We start from the raw sequence: 22,874 nt of genomic DNA on the forward strand, positions 1-22,874 counted from the left end.
ATCATCGGAGATTCTCGATCTCTCCCACAGAACCTCCGATCTCTTCCCCCAACCATCGAATCCCCTATCACTACTGCTCTCCCCTTTTCACTCCTTCCCTTCTGAGCTGAAGATACATTCTCAGTGCCAGAGACGTGACCATTACAGATTGTCCCTGGTATCTAGGGACACCAGGGGCAGATCTGGCTTTACTCCATGAGGGTACGTCCCCACCAACAGTATCCAAAACGGTACACTTATTATTTTTGGGAACGGCCGCAGTGGTGCTCTACTCATTCTGTCTATTCCCCCTCCCTCCGCTCACAGTCACCCAGCTACCTGCCTCCTGACATTTAGGGGTGAATGTCTCCCTGTAACTCTTGTTTATTTCTGCCTCTGCCTCCCGAATGATCCGAAGTTCATCCAGCTCCAGCTCCAGTTCCCTAACTCGGTTTGTCAGGAGCTGCAGCTGGATGCACCTTTTACAGGTGTGGTCATCAGGCAAATTTGTGCTCGCCAGGATTTCCCACATACTGCTAACGGAACACTCGACTGCTATAACTGCTGCCTCCATTACCTACCCCTAAGCTAATTAGTTTAATTAAAGATTACCCGGCCTTACCTCACCGGGAGCAAGCTAGTCCTCAGCATCTGCTCGCCGAAGCCTCTGGAGCCAAAGCCTTCCTACCCTGTCTCTATCCACTACGTCGCCCGCTCCATTAATCTGCTCGCTTTATAAACTCTCCCGCTGCCTCACGGGCAGACTTTCACGCGCTTGCGCAGTCGTGCCCCGTTCAAACTTCCAGAGTAATCTTTTGGAGATATGGTGTGGTGGCCATTACAGGGACATGGATGGCTCAGAGAGAGGAATGGATACTTCAAGTGCCGACTTTTAGATGTTTCAGAAAGGACAGGTGGGGGGGGGGGAAGAGGGGTGGGCGTGGCAATGTTGATCAGAGATAGTGACACAGCTGCAGGAGAGGTGGACGCCATGGAGAAATTTTCTACGGAGACTCATCGGGTGGAGATTAGGAACAGGAAGGGGTCAATAACTTTACCGGGTGTTTTTTTATAGGCCGCCCAATAGTAGCAGGAATATCGATGAGAAAATAGGGAAACACATCTTGGAAAGTTATGATAATGACAGAGTAGTCGCGATGGGAGATATTAATTTCCCAAATATCAATTGGCATCTCCCCAGAGTAAGAGTTTTAGATGGGTTGGAGTCTGTTAGGTGTGTTCAGGATTGTTGCTTGACACAATATGTAGATAAGCCTGCAAGACGGGAAGCTTCATGATTTGTTATTGGAAAATTAACCTGGTCAGGTGTTAGATCTCAGTGAGATCTCACTATGGAAAGGATCTTGGTGATCGTTGTTGTGACTTGCAGCAGACTGAAAAGCCTGAGCACGTAGATATTAAAACAAGAGGATGTGCTGGAGATTTTGGAAAGCATCATTTGGATAAGTCGCCGGGACCGGATGAGATGTTCCCAAGGCTACTCTGGGAAATAAGGGAGGAGGTTACTGAGACTTTGGCGATGATCTTTGCATCCTCAATGGGGACGGGCGAGGTTCCGGAGGACTGGTGGGTTGAGGATGTTGTGCCTTTATTCGAGAAAAGGAATAGATGTAGTCCAGGAAATTATAGACCTGTGATTCCTACCTCAGTGGTTAGCAAGTGGATGGAGAAGATCGTTAGAGGCAGGATTTATGCACATTTGGGGAGGTATAATACGTTTAGCAATAGACCGCATAACTTTGTCAAGGGCAGGACGTTCCTTACGAGCCTGATTGAAATTTTTGAGGATGTGATTGAACACGTTGATGAAGGAAGAGCAGTAGATTTAGTGTTAAAGGATTTCTGTAAGGCATTTGATAAGGTACCCCATGCAAGGCTTATTAAGAAAGAAAGGATGCATGGGTTCCCAGGGGTCATTGCTTTATGGATTCAGAACTGGCTTGCCCACAGACTGTAAAATAACTTATCCCTGGACCGAACAGAAATAAAGACACAGACATCGGTGTACGGTTGACCCTTCAATAGGTGATCACGTTGCCTTACGACTCTGCCAATTTCAGGTTATTTCTTAAATTTCTACAGTGAATTGTGGGAAATGGCCAACAGCCAAATATAGCGATGGATTTCAAGGAGCACTTGTTAGATATCAGACAGTCTACGAATGCTTCCGGACGGTGCACAGGATGAGAACTGCACAATTACAGTCAGTTCCTCTTTTACCAGGGCAGTGTCGGACAGAGGCTAACAATACCGCATTCTTAGCATGAAATGTTGTTATTTCCCACAAGCAAGGCCGCGTCTGCGTCTTATCCTGTGAACTTCGTGACCTCAATCTTCAGATAGCCAAGCTTGGCAACAACATTTAGTTTTCCCACAACAAAGCAAAGTAACTTATCATAAAATGTAAAATTGAGAAGCAGAATCAGACCATTTGGCCCAATAAGTCTGTTCCAACATTTCATCGCGGCTGATCCAATTTACTTCTCAACCTCAATTCCCTGCCTTCTCCCAGCATTCCTTTAAGACCTGACTGACCAATCAGGAAACTTTGGCACAAATATGCAAAAAAGAAAGACGCGTCCTCCACGGCCTCCTGTGGGAAAGAAATCCACAGATATTCCACTCCCAAAGTGAATAACCATACAGGTTCCAACACAGCAGTACATCTGCCATTTCTTTGCCCTCTGTATGTCCTCCTCAGGCCTCTCTACATCCTCAAAACAACCTGCCCTCTTCCTATCCACGCATTGGCTATATGTGCTATCTCTGTGTATTTGTCAGGGTTGAACTTTATCTGTTATTTCTCCAACTTAACTGCAATGGATCTCAGCAGAGCGGCAATGGCTTTCATTTCTGAGAAAAAATGAGAAAGGTGCAGGACATGTGTATTCCAAAAATGAAGAAGTTCTCAGTACTCAAGACGTATTCAATTTTGGCCGAAAAGGGAACACAAAGCTCTTGTAAAAGCTAAAGAAAGGGCATAAATAAAATAACAATTCGGGGAATGTAATCATCTGTTCGGCTCCCGGGTTCATCCAGGTGATGGTAGACCCCGGCCCGGGAAACTTACAAAATCTCGTATGTGTGGATGTTCTGGGCTGTTTACAAACAGTATACAACATGAGAGTAAACGATTAAGCTTTATAATTTGACTATATGATTTTTAAACCAACATAAAAAGGGGGACATTCTCATGAAACAGACTAATGTGCAAACAGTGGAGCTCACAGTGTCGTCCTTTTGTTCCCGTCGACCTCTTCCGAGCGTAGCTGACCCTCGGACCCACTCTCCTCAGTCCATTCCGTCCAGCGGTCATAGAAACTTTGAAACATAGAATACCTACAGCACAATACAATGTTCTTACCTTCGTAATTACCTAGGGTTACCCATAACCCTCAATTTTTCTGAGCTCCAGGTACCTGTCCTATAGTATAGGACTCCACGGCCGTCGCCGGCACCCTATTCTGTACACTCACCACAGACTCCGGACAAAAGAAAATACCCCTGACATCCCCTCAGTACATACTACCTTAAACCTGTACCCTCTCGTGCTATCCATTTCAGCCCTGGGAAAAACCCTTGACTATCTACACGATCAAAGCCTCTTATCATCGTATACGCCTTATCAGGTCATCTGTTATTCTCCGTCGCTCCAAGCAAAAATGGCCGAGTTCACTCAACCTATTCTCATAAGGCAGACACCCCAATCCAGGCAACATCCTTGTAAATCTCCTCTGCGCCATTTCTATCGTTTCCACATTCTTCCTGTAATGAGGTGACCAGAACTCAGCACAGCACTCCAAGTGGGGTCTGAGCAGGGTCCTATATAGCTTCAAAATTTCTTCTCGGTTACTAAACTTAATCATAAGGTTGATGAAGTCCAATGCACCGTTTGCTTTCGTAACCACAGAGACAACCTGCGCCGCAGGGTTGAGCGTCCTATGGACTCTAACCCAAGACCTCTCTGATCAACCACACTGCCAAGGGTCTTACCATCAATACTATATTCTGCCATCATATTTGGCCTACCAAAAAGAACAACCTCACACTTGTCTGGTTTGAACTCCATCTGAAATTTTTCAGCCCAGTTTTGCATCCTATGAATGTTCCGCTGCCAGCTCTGACAGACCTCATACACCCTAACCTTTGTATCATCTGCAAATTTACGAACCCCCACTTCCTCAACCTCATCTAAGTCATTTATAAAAAAAAACGAAGAGTAGGGTTCCAAGAACAGATCCTGAGAAACGCCACTGCTCCCTGGCTTCCATGTAGAACACGACCGGTCTACAACCTCTCTTTCCCTTCTGTCGGCAAGCCAGTTCTGGATCCACAAATCAATGTCCCGTTGGGTCCATGTCTCCTTACATGGGATACATTATCAAATGCTCGGTGAAATCAATATGCATCTACTTCTCTGCCTTCATCAATTTGTTCAGTCACATCCTCAAAAAAAAATCATCAGGCACGCTTGTCACGACCTGCCTTTGGCAAATCCATGCTGACTGTTACTGATTATATTATGCCTCTTCAAATGTTGATATATCTTCCCTCTCAGGGTCTTCTCCATCAACTTACCAGCCCCTGACAAAATCATTTGTCTATAATTTCCTGGGCCATCTCTACTGCCTTTCCCGAATAAAGAAAGGAAGGTTTTTCAATCAGAGAGTGGTTGGTGCGTGGAATGCACTGCCTGAGTCAATGGTGGAGGCAGATACACGACTGAAGTTTAAGAGACTACCAGACAGGTATATGGAGGAATTTAAGGTAGGGAGTTATATGGGAGGCAGGGTTTGAGGGTCGGCACAACATTGTGGGCCGAAAGGCCCGTAAAGTGCTGCACTATTCTATGCTCTATAAGAAACAACATCCGCAATCCTCCAATCTTCCGGAACGTCTCCCGTCCCCATTGCTGATACAAACATCATCGGCAGATGCTCAGCAATCTCCTCCCTCGGATCGCACAGTGGCCTGGCCATCCTTTCACGATGACTTATGCAACTTGATGCTTATTAAAAGCTCCAGCTTATCGTCTTTATTAATCTGTACATGCTCAAGGCTTTCAGTCCGCTCCAAGTCACCATTACAATCACCAGAATTCTGTATCCATGTGAATACTGAAGCAAAGTATCCGTTATGTCGCTCTGCTGTCTTCTCCGGTTGCATACACACTTTTCCACTGTCACACTTGATTCGTCTAATTCCCTCACGTCGAGTGCGCTCCGCAGTTTACCTTAATCCTGTCCTGCCAGGGCTTCTTATGGCCCATTCTGGCTCTCCTAATTTCTTTCTTAAGCTCCCTCCTGCTAGCTTTATAACCTTTTTAGTTCTCCATCATTAATTAGTCTTTGTAACCTTCCGTTAAAAAAAAATGCCTTCTTTTATTCTTGATTAGATTTAAAGCAGCCTTTCTACACCACTGTTGCTGTACCCTACCATCTTTTCCCTTTCTCATGGGAACGTATCTATGCAGAACTGCAAGCAAATATCCCTTGAACATTTGGCACATTTCTTTCGTGCACTTCCGAGAACAATTAATCAATAATTGCTCCATGATCACAGTGAATGGAGGTGCTAGATCGAAGGGCCGAATAGCCTACTCCTGCACCTGTTGTCTATTGTCTATGACCGATTTATGTTTTCAACTTCTTGCCTGATACCCTCATATTTTCCAATACTCCAATTAAACGCTTTGCTAACTTATCTGTTCTTATCCCTCTCCAATGCTATGGTAAAGGATATAGGATTGTGATCACTGTCTCGTTTGGACATATGATGTAGTTGCCGTTACCGAGACTTAGATGGCTCAGGGAGAAGAATGGTTACTTCAACTGCCGGTTTTTAATGTGTCAGAAAGGACAGGGATGGAGGTAAAAGAGCTGTGGGCGTGGCACTGTTGATTAAAGAGAGTGACACAACTGCAGAAAAGGTGGACGCCATGGAGGATTTTTCTACGTTGTCTCTGTGGGTGTAGATTAGGAACAGGAAGGAGTCAATAACTTTACTGGGTGCTTATTTATAGGCCGTCCAGCAGTAATAGAGATATCGAGGAGAAGATAGGGAAACAGATGATGGAAAGGTGTAATAATAACAAAGTTGTGATGGGAGATTAAATATTTCATCTCTCTAGCGCAAGGGGTTTCGATGTGGTGGAATTTGTTAGGTGTGTTCAGGAAGGTTTCTTGACACAATTTGTAGATAAGCCTATAACAGGAGAGGCTGCAATTCATTTTTGTATTGGGAAATGAACCTGGGCAGGTGTCATATCGCTCACTGGGAGAGCTTTTTGTAGATAGAGAACATAATTCTATCACTTTTACAATACATTGGAGAGAGATAGGAACAGAAAAGTTAGAAAAGCGTTTAATTGGAGTAAGGGGAATCATGAAACTATCAGGCAGGAGACTGAAATATTTAACTGGAAACAGATGTTCTCAGGGAAAAGTACGGAGGAAATGTGGCAAATGTTCAGGGGTCATTTGGGTGGAGTTCTGAATAGGTACATTCCAATAAGACAGGGATGTTATGGTAGGGTACAGGAACCGTGTGCACAAAGTCTATAATAAATCTAGTCAAGAAGAAAAGAAAAGCTTACAAAAGGTTGAGAGAGATAGGTAATGTTAGAGATCCAGAAGATTATAAAGCTGACAGGAACGAGCTTAAGAAGGAAATTAGGAGAGCCAGAAAGTGCAATGAGAAATTCTTGGCGGGCAGGGTTAAGGAAAACCCGAAGGCTTTCTACAAGTATGTAAAGAGTGGGAGGATAAGACGTGAAAAAATAGGACCTATCAAGTGTGACAGTGGAAAAATGCAATGGAACCGGAAGAAATAGCAGAGGTAATTAATTAATACTTTTTTTCAGTATTCACTACGGAAAAGGATCTTGGTGATAGTAGTGACGGCTTGCAGCAGACTGGAAAGCTTGAGCATGTTGATATTAAGAAAGAGGATGAGCTGCAGCGTTTGGAAAGCAACAAGTTGGATAAGTCACCGGGACCGGATGCGATGTACCACAGGTTACCATGGGAGGCGGGGGAGGAGATTGCTGAGCCTCTGGCGATGACCTTTGCATCGCCAATGGGGACGGGAACGGTTCCGGAGGATTTGAGGGTTTATTCAAGAAAGGGTTAGAGATAGCTCAGGAAATTATTGAACAGTGAGTCTTACCTCAGTGGTTAGAAAGTGGATGGAGATGATCCTGAGAGACAGGATTTATAAACATTTGGAGAGATTTAATATGATTGGGAATATTCAGCATTGTTTTGTCAAGGGCAGGCCGTGCCTTACGAATCTAATTTTTTTGAGGATGCGAATAAACACATTGATGAAGGAAGAGCAGTGGATGTAGTGTATATGAATTTCAGCAAGGCATTTGATAATGCCTTTTTATTGAGAAAGTCAGGAAGCATGGGATCCCAGGAGGGAGAAGTGAAGGAATAAGTGAGATGGATGAGTAAACATGTGGGAAGAGGAGGAAATAAAGTGGTTAAGTTCGGATAAAGAAGCAAAGTGTAGAGGAGAGAGGAAGTGGAGAGGGAAGGTGTGTGATAGGGAAATCGTAGAGGTGGGAGAGGTGAGTGGGACAGAAAGAGCCAGTACCAGGCGAGTGTGGGAGAAGGAAGAGAGTGATTGAAGAGAACGAAAGGAAGAGGAGGAGTGGGGCATGGTAGGAGGAAGGTGTGGTGGGAGTGAACGGGAAGCCCGGAGAATGGATGGGAGGAGGGATGGAGACGGGACGGGGGAGATGGGCCGAAGGGACGGGGGAATACAGAAAGCATCTGTGGGTGTTTAAGCACATCTGCGTGTCAGGGCGTCAGGAGTCAGTCGTGGAGAGAATAAAAAGAGAGTGGCAGATTGGGGAGAGAGTGAAATAAGATAATGGGGAAGAGGAGACAGTGGGGCAAAGGTTGGCGAGAGAAGGTAGAGAAAAGAGCAATGGTTGAAGAGGGGAAGGAAACGGGATAGAAAGAGAGAGAGCATGGTGGGAAGGAATGCGGAGAATGAAAAGAGGAGAGTGGTGGAAGCTCGTCGACGGAGAACGAGAGGAAGAGACAGAGAATGCCACGGAATAAGGAGGGAAAGAGAGAGTGCGCCACTGGATGAGGAAAGTGAGGAAAGCGAGGAAAGCCTGTGGAGGGAACGAGTTTCGAGGTGAGCTGTTCACCTCACTCGGAGGAAGGTTGGGAATGTCCAATGCTTAGAAGAAGAACCAGCTAGGGGTGCATCGGTCCTGAATAATTGAGGCTCTGTATGAGTGACAAAATCCCACGGTCGATCCCTCCTTCTTCAATCCTGCACTCCGTCTAAACTCACCTCCACCAAATCCGTTCCTTTCTCTGTTCCTTCTTCGATTCCACATTCCCTCCATCAATCGTCCCAAAATCCCTCTTCCATCTCCACCGCGATCTCCATGCTTCCTCTCCTCCTCTCCTCCTCTCCTGACCTCACACTCTTACCTCCGTTCACCGATCCTCTGTCCCAATCAGTCTTCAACTCTCCCGCCTTTATTTCTCCAAATCTCACCCTTTCCGCTCATTTTCTCCATCTCCATCACTCCTTCCTCCCTCCTCTCTGCACACACCCATTCTCTCGCTCCCTTCTTCCCAATCTGTCCATTGTCACCCACCTCTCTATCTCTACCCGATCCTGAATCCTCCCCTCTTTCTCCCCACTCTCATTACTCTCCCCCAACCACTCTCATTTCTCTCGACCACCCTCTGCAACACCCTCAATCTCTGTGCTCCCCGCACTTCCTCCTCCTGCTCTCGGTTCCTCTATTCGTCAGCTCTTCATCCGGCATTGGTTGGTACCTGTCTAACCCACTTGTTAACACAGGCTTCCTCTGACAACGGTTGCTTCCCCTTTCTGAGCTCAGAGACGCAGAGACTCCTCGGCAGGATGGACCGGAGCGAGAGTCACATAAATGTGAAGTCGGGAAAAACGGACTCACGGTCTCCTTCCCGAGGTGAGTGGGGCAGAGAGACAGGCGACAGCTCTATTCCGCAGCTTATCCCCGGTGTGTGTGATCGGACGGTGCGGAGGGAGATTCACTCTGTGTCTGACCCCGGGATTGTGTGATGGGGCGGTGTGGAGGGAGATTCACTCTGTGTCTGACCCCGGGAGTGTGTGATGGTACGGTGTAGAGGGAGCCTCATTCTGTCTCTGACCCTCACTGTTCTGTCCCCAGCTGAATCTGATGTATCGTACGCGGAAGTTAATTTCAAGACCATCTCGGTGCCCGGGGTCCGGACAGATCGAGGTCAGTTTCATCTTTGTTGGTTTGACCCTCTTTAGCTGATAAGTCCCATCCTGTCCAGAGATCAGATGACAAAAGTAGAGTTATCCTAATGATTTCCTGTTTGAGCATAAGACAGAGGGAACGCGTGGGAGAGACAATGGGGGGCGGGGTGTACATTATGGGAGGGACGGTGGGCAGGGTGCCGTGAGGAGTGACCACTCTGAGACGGGTGGTATAGAGGGAGCGCCGTGGGGATTTTTTGAGGAGAGTGTGCTGTGAGAAGGGTCGGTGAGGAGAGGTAGCATGGGATGTGCCGTGTGGAGGAAGGGTTGGTGAGGAGCGAGCGCTGTGCGTTGGGGTTGCGGAAATGAGTGAGCGCCGTGTCGGTGTCGTGAGGAGGGACACAGTTGGAGAGACAGTGCGGAAGGAGCGCGGTATAAATGATTAACCTCTCTCCTACTTTTCTTAACCCCACTGTCTTCTCCCTCTTACCCCTTCTCTCCCCTCCCTCACCTCCTCACACCTTTTCCGCTCTTCCTCTCTTCCCTCCTCTCCCTCCTGTTTTCCCCACTGTCTCACACTGCCCTGTTCCCTTCACCCTCTCATAGTCCCCTCTCCCTCCCGTCTCTCCTCTATCACAGTCACTGTCTCTACCACTCTCTGTCTCCCCGTCGCGCTCTTTCACTCTCTCTCTGTTCCTTCTCATTCCTCCCCGTCAGCCCCTCCAGTCTTCCAACCTCGCTCTGTCCTTAAATTTGCCCCTCATCTGCCCTCACGCCCTCTACTCCTCTCTATTCACTGCTCTCTTCCTTTCCCCGACGCTCTCTCCCCTCGCTCTTCTCTCTCTCGCTAAAATTATCTTCTTCTATCTTTCCCATCCCTCTCCCACTTTTCTCCTCCCCTCACTCGCCCTTCGCAACCCCCCTTTCTGTCGCTCTCACACCTCTTCCTATACTCTCACTGTTCTCGACCCTCTCCCTTGTCCCTCCCCTTCTGTCTCCGCCTGTATCACCCCGTTCTCCATCCCCATTCTTTCTCTTACATCTTCCCGCCCATTGCCCCTGTCGCTACCTCTCTCACTCTGTCGATCGCTCTCCTCTGCTGCCCCCTGTGTCTCTCATCTCTCTACCCCTCTCCCTCACTCTCATATTCTTACCCCTTCGCTCTCCCTCACGCCTCCCTCTCTTCTCTCTCTTCCCGACACTCTCCTCTATTCTCTACCGCTCTCAATCTCTTCCTAATCTGCCTGTCCGACTCTTTCTCCCACAGACGGTCTGACCTCCCCCTACTCAGAACTGAACTTTCGGAAAGAGGAACCTCTCATCGCTGAGTATGCGGATCATCCCACCGCCCTGCGGACCGGCGTACAGCCAATCACTGCACAGACAGGTCAGGGTTCACAGTGATGACGTCATTATGGATTGGTCACCTCTCATCCCCCGTCGCTCCAAGGAGAAAATGACGAGTTCACTCAACCTATTCTAATAAAGCACCCTCCCCAATCCAGGAAACGTCCTTGTAAATATCCTTTCCATCCTTTTTATGGCTCCCACATCCTTTCCTTAGTGAGGCGATCAGAGCTGAGTACAGTACTCCATGCGGTGTCTAACCAGAATCCTGTATAGCTGAGACATTACCTCTTGGCTCCGAAATTCAAGTCCACGATTGATGAAGCCCAATGCACCTTACCCCTTTTTAACCGCAGAGTCAATCAGCTTTGACAGTCCTATGGACTCGGATCCCAAGATATGTCTGATCCTCCACACTGCCAAGAATCTTACTTCATACTATATTCTTCCATCATATTTGACCTACCAAAATGAGCCACCTCATACTTATCTGGGTTGTACTCTATCTGCAAATTCTCAGCCCAGATTTGCATCCTATCAATGTTCCGTTGTAACCTCTGACAGCCTTCCACACTATCCACAACACCCCTAAAATTTGTGTCATCAGCAAATTGGCAACCCCATTCTTTAAATTCCTCATCTGGACATTTATAAAATCGCAAAGAGTCGGTGGCCCAGAACAGATCCCTGAGGCACACCGCTGGTGTCCGTCGTCCATGCAGAATATGACCCGTCTACAAGCACACTATGCCTTCTGTGGGAAAGCCAGTTGTTGATCAACAAAGCAATATCCCCTTGGGTCCCATGACTCCTTACTTTCTCAATAAGTCTAACATGGGGTACCTTATCAAATGCCTTGCTGAAATCCATGTATACGTCATCTCCGGCTCTAACTTCATCAATGTGCTTAGTTACGTCCTCAGAAAATTCAGTCGGGCTCGTGAGGCACGACCTACCTTTAGCAAACCAATCCTAACTATTCCTAATCATGTTATGCCTCTCCAAGTGTTTATAAATCCTGCCTCTCAGGATCTTCTCCATGAGCTTAGCAACCACTGAAGTAAGACTCACTGGCCTATAATTTTGTGAGCAGTCCCTCTTCCATTTCATGAATGAGGGAACAACATCCGCAACCCTATGATCCTCCGGAACCTCTCCCGTCCTCATTGATAATGTAAATGTCATTTCCAGAGGCTCAGCAATCTCCTACCTCCCTTCCCACAGTAGCCTGGAGTACATTACGTTCGGTCCCGGTGACTTATCCAACTTGATGTTTTCCAAAAGCTCCAGCACATCCTCTTTATTTCCTTCTACATACTTGTTTTTCAATCCACTGCAAGTCATCCCTACAATCTCCAAGATCATTTTACGTTGTGAATACAGAAGCAAATATTCATTCAGTACCACCGCTATTTCCTCCGGTTCCATACACACATTTCCATCGTCACACTTGATTCGTCCAATTCTCTCACGTCTCATCCGCTTGCTCTCAAAATATTTAAAGAAAGCCTTGGGGCTTTCCTTAATACTGTCCTCCAAGGCTTTCTCATGGCCCTTTCTGGCTCTCCTAATTTCATTCTTAAGCTCCTTCTTGCTCGCCTTATAATCATCGATATTCATATCATTACCTAATTTTTGAAAATTTCGTACAGTCTTCTCTTCTTCTGACGTGATTTACAACAGCCTTTGTACACCACGGTCCCTGTACCCTACCATTATTTTCCTGTCTCAATGAAATGTACCTACTCAAAAACTCACGCATATATCCCCTTAACATTGCCACATTTCTTGCTTACGTTTCCCTGCGAACATTTGTTTCCAATTCAAACTTCTGAATTCCTGCCTGATAGCCTGATATTAGCCCTTACTTGAATTAAAAAGTTTCCCTAACTTGTCTGTGCCTATCCCTCACCAATGCTATGGCAAATGAGATAGAATTGTGATCAGTATCTCTAAAATGCTCTCCCACTGAGAGACCTGACACCTGGCCAGGTTTATTTCCCAATGCCAGATCAAGTACAGCCTCTCCTCTTGTAGGATTATCTGTATATTATGTCAAGAATCATTCTAGAACACACCTCACGAATTCTACCCCATCTGAGCACCCTCACACTAGGGAGATTCCTACAACAGTTGGGAAAGTAAAATCTCGCACCACAGCAACCCTGTTGTTATTACTCCTTTCCAGAATCTGTCTCCCACTCTGCTCCTCGATGTCCCTGTTACTATTGACTGGTCTGTGAAAAATCACCCAGTAGAGTTATTGACCTCTGCTTATTCCTACCTTACACCTGCAGAGACTCCGTAGACAACCCTTCCATGTCGTCCACCTTTCATGCAGACCTGACAATATCCATGATCAACAGTGCCACACCTTCACCTTGTTTCCTTCCTCCCAATCCTTTCTGGAACGTCTAAAGCCCGGCATCTGAAGTTGCCATTCCTGACCCCGAGCCACCCACATTTCTGTAATGGCCACAACATCATAGCTCCAAGTGCTAATCCACGCTCTAAGCTCATCCGCTTTATTCATGATGCTGTTCGAATTAAAATAGACACATCTCATACCATCGGACAGAGCGCGATCCTTCTCTATCACCTGCCTATGCTTCGTTTCGCACTGGCTCCAAGCTTTCTCTATTTGTGAGCCAACCTCCCTTTCCTCTGTCACTACAGTTCGGTTCCAAACCCCCAGCAATTCCAGTTTAAACTCTCCCCAGTAGCTTGAGAAAACCTTCCCGCCAGGATATTGGTCCTCTTCAGATTCAATTTCAACACATCCTTTTTGTGCAGATCACACCTGTCCCAGAGGGGGTCCTAATGATCCAGAAATCTGAACCCCTGCCCACTGTCCCAATCCCTCAGCCACACATTTATACTCTATTATATACTCATTCTATTATTATCCTTACCGTCACGTGGCACAGATATTAACTCCGAGATTACTACCTTTGAGTTTCGGCTTCTCAACTGTTTTCCTAACACCCTGTAGTATTTTTTTAGGACCTCCGTCCATTTCCTGCCTGTGTCGTTGGTAGCGATATGTACCACGATCTGTGTCTCTTCTCCTTCCCACTACAAGATATCGTGGACGTGATCAGAAATATCCCGGACACTGGCACCTGGGAGGCAAACTACCGTTCGCGTTTCTTTCTGCGTCTATCCGACCCCCCACCTACAGAGTCCCCTATCGCTGCTGCATTCCTCTTCCTTTCCCTACACAACCCGAGCCACGGGACCAGACTCTGTTACAGAGGCGAGAAATGTGTTGCTTCCTCCAGGTAGCCGTCCCCACCCAACAGTAATCAGGCAGGAATACAGTGCTCACAGCCACTGGGGTACTCTCTAATACCTGATTCTTGCCCTTCCCTCTCCTGATGTCAGTAGGGTTAGTAGGTTTGCAGATGATACGAAGATAGTTCGTGTTGTGGGCAGCGTTGACGACTGACAGATAATTCAGTCTGGATCAGTTTCAGATAGGGTTTGAGGAACTGGCAGGTGGAGTTTAACACTGACGGACGTTAAATGATGCGCCTTGGTAGGTCAAATGAAGAGATAGCACCCTATCAAAGACACGATTCTAAACAGTGTTGATGAGCAGAGGATCCTGGGGTCCATGTTCATAGTTCCCTGAACGTGGCTGCACAGTTTGATGGGATGGTTAAGAAGTCCTGTGGCATTCATCCCTTTATTAGTCGGGGCATTGAGTACAAATAACAAGGAGCTATTTTGCAACTTTATAAAAATCACTAGTTAGGCTGAATCAGGCATGTTGTATACAGTTCTGGTCACCCCATTATCGGAAGGATGTCGGGGCGTTGGGGAGCCTCCGGAGAGGTTTAACAGGACTCTGCCGGGATTCGCTGGCATGTTTTAGAACGAGAGGACGGACACCTGGGTCGCTTCCTCTGGAGCGGAGGAGGCTCAGGGGAGATCTGACTGATCCCTGGAATTCGTCAGGCACCTGTGAGCCTTTGCCAAATCAAGGAATTTGGACTCTCGGCGATGACGGCTGAAAGTCGATGACATTGAGAGAGGGAGGGGTGATCGTAGTGGAAGGAGAGAGGGCGGATGGTGGGTGGGTGGGAGCAACAATTCACGGCTGTATTCTCACACACCCTGAATGTTCTCTCTACAGGTCCACATACAGAGCAGCCGAAAGTTAAAATCAGAAATAAACCGTATCGTATGATTTGCCTATTCTGTCTCGTTACATCCGCCCTCAGCGCGATAGTGGCCGGGCTCTCAATCTATGGTGAGTCGAATGGGCTCCGGATGGAGTCAGAACTTAAACTAACAGAGTGGAATAAAAAGTTAGCGTATAACCTCAGAGTGATGCCGACACGATCCTCACCGTGACACCGACACAGCCCTTAACCGTAACAATAACACGGCCTTTACCGTAACACAATCCAGTCTCATAGTGAAACCGACATGCCATGCACAATAACACCAACAATACCTTCACCGTAGCGCTGACACGCCTCTGTACGCGACAGAGACACACTCCCAACCACGACACGAACACAACCCTCACCGTGACACAGACATGACACTCACAGTGACAGCAACGCACCCCTCACTGTAACATCGACATGCCCCTGACCCTGTGACTGATACATTCCACAAGGCGACACCGAAACACACCTCAGAGAGACACCGACACGCCCTTGAAATCAACACTGTGTCACCACTCTCAACATGATACGCCCCTCAACATGAACCGTACCGCACCGTGACAACGACACACCACTTACCGTGACCGCGCGGCACCGTGACAATGTCTCACACGTCACTGTTAAAGCTAAACGTCGTTCACCATCTCTCTCAGTATTACAGATTCGTCGGTCTCAAATCACCTGCGACCAAAACTACCAGATACTTTGCCAATTCCTCACCAGTGACAGAGGTGAGGCAACAACGGACAGCTGCCTGACTCGGTAGCACAGGGTGGGGCGGCAGAGAGAGAGAGAGAGAGAGAGAGAGAGAGAGAGAGAGAGAGAGAGAGAGAGAGAGAGAGAGAGAGAGAGAGAGAGAGATTCACTCTGTGTCTGACCCCAGGTTTCTCTGATGAGACGGTGCAGATGCAACAGACACTGTGTCTGACCTCGGGAGTATCTGAATGGACAGTGCGGAGGGAGCTTATCTCTTTGTCTGACCCCGGGAGTGTGTCATGGGACGATGTGGAGAGAGCTTCACTCTGTGTCTGACCACGAGAGTGTATGATGGGACGGTGCGGATGGAGATTTACTATGTCTATACCCGGGTGTGTGTGATGGGACGGTGTGGAGAGAGCTTCACTCTGTGTCTGACCACTGGAGTGTGTGATGGGATGGTGTGGAGGGAGATTCATTCCGTGCCTGACCCCGGGAGTGTGTGATGGGACGGTGTGGAGGGAGCTTCACTCTGTGTCTGACCCCGTTAGAGTGTGTTGGGACGGTGTGATTGGAGCTTTTCTCATTGGAGATGTGTATCTCACAGCGGGACTGTGTGATGACACTCGGTGTTTGACACTCTGAGCGAATGACGGGAAGCTAAGGGGAAATGCGCGGCGGTTTCTCTCAGTGTCTGAAACCGGTAACGCGTGTCATGGTCTGGATGGAGTTTTGCTTTCTGTGATCAGACGATACGGAGGGATTTTTTCGCGTTTGCGCGATCAGACGGAGTAGAAGGAACTTTTCTAAGATTCACCAAGTGTCTGCCATGGGCAGTGTGGAGGGAGATTCATTGTTGCTTACTGCTGATTTCCAGAGCAAACGTGTTCCAAGGACTGGATCAGAATTAACGACAGGTGTTATTACGTCTCGACGTTTGAAACATCTTTCCACACAGCGATGCAAGAATGTTCAAAACGTTTTTCAAGGCTTCTCGAAATCAATTCAAAGGAAGAAACGGTAAGCACCGCAACAGGAAAAGTTCCCATACTAACACAGGACTTGTCACACACTCCCACCGTACAGAGTGAAATACACAAAACACACACCCAGGATCTGACACAGAGTGAAATTCCCTCTACACCGTCCCACACACACTCCCGGGGTCAGGCATAGAGTAAATCTCCGTCCGCACCGTCCCATCACACAATCCCGGGGGTCAATCACAGAGTGAATCTCCCTCCACACCGTCCCATCACACACTCCCGGGGTCAGACACAGAGTGAACCTCCCTCCGCACCGTCCCATCACACACTCCCGGGGTCAGTCACAGAGTGAATTTCCCTTCACACCGTACTTTTACACACTCCCGGGGTCAGACACGGGGTGAATCTCCCTCCACACCGTCCCATTACACACACCCGGGGTCAGACACAGAGTGAACCACCTTCCACATCATCCCAGCACACTTTCCAGTGGTCAGTCACAGAGTGAAGCTTCCATCACACCTTCCCTTTACACACTCCCGGGGTCAGTCACGGAGTGAATCTCCCCCCACACCGTCCCATTACACACTCCCGGGGTCAGACACAGAGCGAATCACCCTCCACATCGTCCCATCACAAACTCTCGGGGTCAGGCAATGAGTGAAACTCTCTCCACATCGTCCCAGCACACTTTCCCGGGGTCATTCACAGAGTGAAGCTTCCATCACACCGTCCCTTTACACACTCCCGGGGTCAGACACAGAGTGAATCTCCCTCCGCACCGTCCCATCACACACTCCCGGGGTCAGACACAGAGTGAATCACCTTCCACATCACCCCAGCACACTTTCCAGTGGTCAATCACAGAGTGAAGCTTCCATCACACCTTCCCTTTACACACTCCCGGGGTCGGTCATGGAGTGAATCTCCCCCCACACCGTCCCATTACACACTCCCGGGGTCAGGCACAGAGTGAATCTCCGTCCGCACCGTCCCATCACACACTCCCGGGGGTCAATAACAGAGTGAAACTCCCTCCACTCCATCCCATCACAAACTCTCGGGGTCAGGCAATGAGTGAAACTCCCTCCACATCGTCCCAGCACACTTTCCCGGGGTTATTCACAGAGTGAAGCTTCCAACACACCGTCCCTTTACACACTCCCGGAGTGAATCTCCCTCCACACCGTCCCATTACACACTCTCGGGGTCAGACACAGAGTGAATCACCCTCCACATCGTCCCAGCACACTTTCCCGGGGTCAGTCACAGAGTGAAGCTTCCATCACACCTACCCTTTACACACCCCCGGGATCAGGCACAGAGTGAAAATCCCTCCACTCCGTCCCATCACACACTCTCGGAGTCAGACACAGAGTGAATCTCCCTTCACACCGTCCCATTACACCCTCCAGGAGTCAGACACAGAGTGAATCTCCCTACACACCGTCCCATCATACACTCCCGGGGTCAGACACAGAGTGAATCTCCCTTCACACCGTCCCATTACACACGACCAGGGTCAGTCACAGAGTGAACCTTGCATCACATCGTCCCTTTACACACTCCCGGGGTCAGTCACGGAGGGAATCTCCCTCCACATCGTCCCATTACACACTCCCGGGGTCAGACACAGAGTGAATCACCCTCCACATCTTCCCAGCACACTTTCCCGGGGTCAGTCACAGAGTGAAGCTTCCATCACACCGTCCCTTTACACACTCCCGGGGTCAGTCACAGAATGAAGCTTCCATCACACCTTCCCTTTACACACTCCCGGGGTCAGTCACGGAGTGAATCTCCCCCCACACCGTCCGATTACACACTCCCGGGGTCAGACACAAAGTGAATCTCCCTCCGCACCGTCCCATCACACACTCCCGGGGTCAGACACAGAGTGAATCACCTTCCACATCATCCCAGCACACTTTCCAGTGGTCAATCACAGAGTGAAGCTTCCATCACACCTTCCCTTTACACACTCCCGGGGTCGGTCATGGAGTGAATCTCCCCCCACACCGTCCCATTACACACTCCCGGGGTCAGGCACAGAGTGAATCTCCGTCCGCACCGTCCCATCACACACTCCCGGGGGTCAATAACAGAGTGAAACTCCCTCCACACCGTCCCATCACAAACTCTCGGGGTCAGGCAATGAGTGAAACTCCCTCCACATCGTCCCAGCACACTTTCCCGGGGTTATTCACAGAGTGAAGCTTCCAACACACCGTCCCATTACACACTCTCGGGGTCAGACACAGAGTGAATCACCCTCCACATCGTCCCAGCACACTCCCGGGGTCAGTCACAGAGTGAAGCTTCCATCACACCGACCCTTTACACACTCCCGGGATCAGGCACAGAGTGAACATCCCTCCACTCCGTCCCATTACACACTCCCGGAGTAAGACACAGAGTGAATCTCCCTTCACACCGTCCCATTACACACTCCCGGAGTCAGACACAGAGTGAATCTCCCTCCACACCGTCCCATCATACACTCCCGGGGTCAGACACAGAGTGAATCTCCCTTCACACCGTCCCATTACTCACGCCCAGGGTCAGTCACAGAGTGAACCTTCCATCACACCGTCCCTTTACACACTCCCGGGGTCAGACACAGAGTGAATCTCCCTTCACACCGTCCCATTACACACGCCCAGGGTCAGTCACAGAGTGAACCTTCCATCACACCGTCCCTTTACACACTCCCGGGGTCAGTCACGGAGGGAATCTCCCTCCACATCGTCCCATTACACACTCCCGGGGTCAGACACAGAGTGAATCACCCTCCACATCGTCCCAGCAACCTTTCCCGGGGTCAGTCACAGAGTGAAGCTTCCATCACACCGTCCCTTTACACACTCCCGGGGTCAGTCACAGAGTGAAGCTTCCATCGCACCTTCCTTTCACACAACCGAGAGAGTCTCCATAAACAGAGTTTGATTCTAGGTACTAATCGAAAGAAATTAATTTCACAGAATATTGTTTCCCGCTCTCTTGTCTCCCGAGACCATGCGTACTGGATTGGAAAATGCGAAGATGGGTGAGATTTGGGCTGATCTGCGGGTTGGGAGTTGGGGAGTGACATAGTGCTGAGGAGAGAAAATGGTATTGGTTTACGGGCTGAAGTAGATTTGTGGGAAGAGGGAGGGGAACTGGGATTGGGTTTTGTTTGAAAACTGTCCGAGCTTGCCGGGAGAGGATGGTAAAACAGGAACATTTCGGGAACCGAGACGTGTCTCTAAGGGAAGGACCGGGCAGAGGATTATTTTGAGGAATTGCAGAGTGTCGTATGGAAGCATCATACCCTGTTATTATTTCGCTGGTTCACGTAGGGCTGTGGAGAGTGCGCGATGCTGTGGAATAAATTTGGACTGACATGGAACTGTGAGGAGAGGGAGAGAGAGTGTGATTAGCTTCTGGACTAGTACTGTTCTGTGAGAAAAGGGTTGGGCAGCGGGATTAGTTTGGTTACTGATAGAGATCTGAGGGGAGGGAGTGGGGAGTGGGACAATTGGATTAGTTTGAAGACCGATACAGGGCTGTGTGCACAGGGTGGGTCAGTGGGTCAGACTTATGCAGTGTTCTGGGTGGGAGTGTTTTTAGTGGTACAGGTTTGTCTGTGGGCCCGTGATTGTGGCGAGAGCGCGATGCAGTGGGATTAGTTTGAAGACTGACACCAAGTTGTGGGGAGAGGAGGGGCAATGGAATTAATTAAGTGACTCACATGGGGCTAAAGAGAGTGGGCCTTTGGGATTTATTCCAAGACTTCAATAATTATGTGGGCAATGAGACTTTGGGAACTGAAACAGATTTGAGGGGAGCGAGGAGCAGCGGAAATAGTTTGGAGATTAATACAGTGCTGTGGGGACAGAGTGGGACAGTGAAATTAGTTTGTTGACGGTCACAGGTCTGTAAGGAGAGCACAGTTTAATGTGATTAGTTGTGCGACCATCTTTGGTTGTCTGCTGGAGTTGTTTTGTCTATATAAATTTGTTTAATCCTCTTTGATAGAGAAGTGTCTTCTGGACTCCTGTACCAGGTGCACTCTGAAACGACCGCCTGCAGTCAGTGCGGAATGACTTTTCCATGCGAGCGTGATTGGCATTTCATCTGTGAGAAGTCTGCACCTTTGTTCCCGGATGTCCCTGAAAAGATCCAGGATCTCTGTCAACAGCCAGCGGGGCCGATTTGAATCTCTTTCTCCCCATTGTCTCTCGTCAACCATCCTCCATCTTCTCAAATTCACCTCACACTCTCTGCGCCACCCCCCACCCCCGCACTCCATTCTCCTCCATAGGTAGGAAAATGCAGGAATTCCTGAAAGCACACTACAGGGAGATAAGAAGGAAGTTGAGAAACAGGACTTCAAAGGTAGTAATCTCGGACTACTGCTTGTGCCACGTGACTGTGAGTATATGAAATTAATGAGGTGAAGGATATCTGCGTGGCTGAGGGATTGGAGTAGTTGGCACCGTTTCAGATTTCTGAATCATTGGGACCTCTTCTGTGTCAGGTTTGACCTTTGAAAAAATTACGGGTTGCACTTGAATCTGAGGGGCACCAATATCCCGGCAGGAAGGTTGGCAAGGGCGATTGGGGAGAGTTTAAAGTGGATTTGGTGAGGGGTGGGAACCGAACTGATGAGACGGAGGAATGGCAGATTGGCTCACAAATAGAGAAAGTTTGGAGACAGTGTCAACGCGAGAATAGGCAGGTGATAGACAAGGAACGCACTCAGAACGATGGTTTGAGATGTGTATATTTTAATGCGAGGGGTGTTATGAATACTTTGTTTCAGTATTCACTTCAGAAAAGGATCTTGGGGATCGCAGGGATGACGTACAGCGGATTGAAAAGCTGGATCATGTAGATACTAAGTAAGAGGATGTGCTGGAGATTTAGGGAAGTATCAAGCTGGATAAGTCTCCGGGACCAGATGAGATGTACACCAGACTACTGTGGGAGTTTTGGGGTGTCGGGAATGACTGAGCCGCTGCAATGTACTTTGCATCATGAAAGGGGGCGGCAGAGGATCTGGAAGATTGGAGGTTTGCAGATGTTGTTCCCTTGTTCAGGAAAGCGAGAAGAGATAGCCCAGGAAATTAGAGCAGTGAGTCTGACTACAGTCATTGTTAATTTGATGGAAAATACCTTGAAAGCTGGATTAATGAATATTTAGAGAGGCATAATATGGAGGGATGGGTTAGTAAGGTTGCGGATGTTGTGGATAGCGTGAAAGGCTGTCAGAGGTGACAGCGGGACATTGATAGCATGCAAACCTGATTCTTGTGGGACACCACTTGTCACAACCCTCCAATCCGTATTTACTCCCTCCACGACGGATCTCTGCTTTCTGCAGGCAAGCCGATTCTGAATCCACTTGGCCAAGCTTCCCTCGATCCCATGCCTTCTGACGTTCTGAAAAAGCCTACCGTGTGGAACCTTGTCAAATGCCTTACTAAAATCCATGTAGTTCACATCCACTGCACTACCTTCATCTATTTGCCTGGTCACCTCCTTGAGGAACTCTATCAGGCTTGTTAGATACGATCTTCCCTTCACAAAGCCATGCTGACTGTCCCTGATCAGACCATAATTCTATAAATGTCCATAGATTCCGTCACTGAGAATCTTTTCTACCAGTTTTCCCACCACAGACTTAAGGCTCAATGGTCTACAATGGTCTATAATTACCTGGACTATCCCTACTACCTTTTTTGAACAAGAGGATGCTATCAATGTTTCCTATATCCCTATTTCCTTGCCTTTGTCCGCTTTCTCTACCCACCTCTTTCCCATCTCTTCCCCTTTCCCCAGGTCTCTACCCCCTCCCACCCCACTCCGTTCTAACTCCTCCGTCTCGCTGACCTTGCTCTTTCTCGTTCTCCTTTCCGTCCACTCTCACCTCAAGCATCTGCGGGCCGGAAAGGTGTACAACTTATGTAAATTACAAATATTAATACATACTGATAAAATGTCACTTGTGTCAGAGATGTATGGCGCAGTGGCGGATGCTGTCCATGAATCGTTGTGTGTCGGTTTTCAGTCTCCTGCGCCTCCTCGTCGATGGTAGTGTTACGCAATGTAACGTTTTAGAAACGATCCAACAGCAATAGATTACACATGGAGTATGGTTTTGATATTAAAACAATTATCTTTATTACTAACTGCTTATTACATAGTAACTCAACCACGATAAACAGAAGTTAACAATGTTATGCGTATGCCTGTGTGCAAATATAACTATTGAGTTTGGGTGAATAAGGGTCAGAGTCTTGAGATGGTAAAGTAGGAAATGTCAGCAATACACGAAATAAACGATGGGGAGAGAAATAAACGTTGTAGTGGACAGAGAAGGTTAGTACGAATTATTCCACAGGTCTCACGCTGCTAAAGCGAGGAAACAGTCGCCGTAGATCTT

At 48.3% G+C, this 22,874-nt stretch overlaps 1 protein-coding gene across 1 annotated transcript in view; it reads left to right on the top strand.

Moving 5' to 3' along the window:
• LOC140720463 (early activation antigen CD69-like) overlaps positions 1–22,666 on the top strand; it is a 34,571-nt gene extending 11,905 nt beyond the window's left edge. Inside the window, exons 2-9 of the mRNA XM_073035313.1 lie at positions 8,876–8,965; positions 9,188–9,259; positions 10,508–10,627; positions 14,726–14,842; positions 15,419–15,496; positions 16,339–16,481; positions 19,429–19,493; positions 20,465–22,666. Of these exons, the coding sequence (XP_072891414.1) occupies positions 8,899–8,965; positions 9,188–9,259; positions 10,508–10,627; positions 14,726–14,842; positions 15,419–15,496; positions 16,339–16,481; positions 19,429–19,493; positions 20,465–20,645 (843 nt within the window). The 5' untranslated portion in view covers positions 8,876–8,898 and the 3' untranslated portion in view covers positions 20,646–22,666. The remainder of the gene's footprint in view (positions 1–8,875; positions 8,966–9,187; positions 9,260–10,507; positions 10,628–14,725; positions 14,843–15,418; positions 15,497–16,338; positions 16,482–19,428; positions 19,494–20,464) is intronic.
• The last annotated feature ends 208 nt before the right edge of the window (positions 22,667–22,874 follow it).

This window comes from Hemitrygon akajei, unplaced genomic scaffold (genome assembly GCF_048418815.1).
Source record: "Hemitrygon akajei unplaced genomic scaffold, sHemAka1.3 Scf000043, whole genome shotgun sequence".
In the NCBI taxonomy this organism is placed as follows: Eukaryota; Metazoa; Chordata; class Chondrichthyes; order Myliobatiformes; family Dasyatidae; genus Hemitrygon; species Hemitrygon akajei.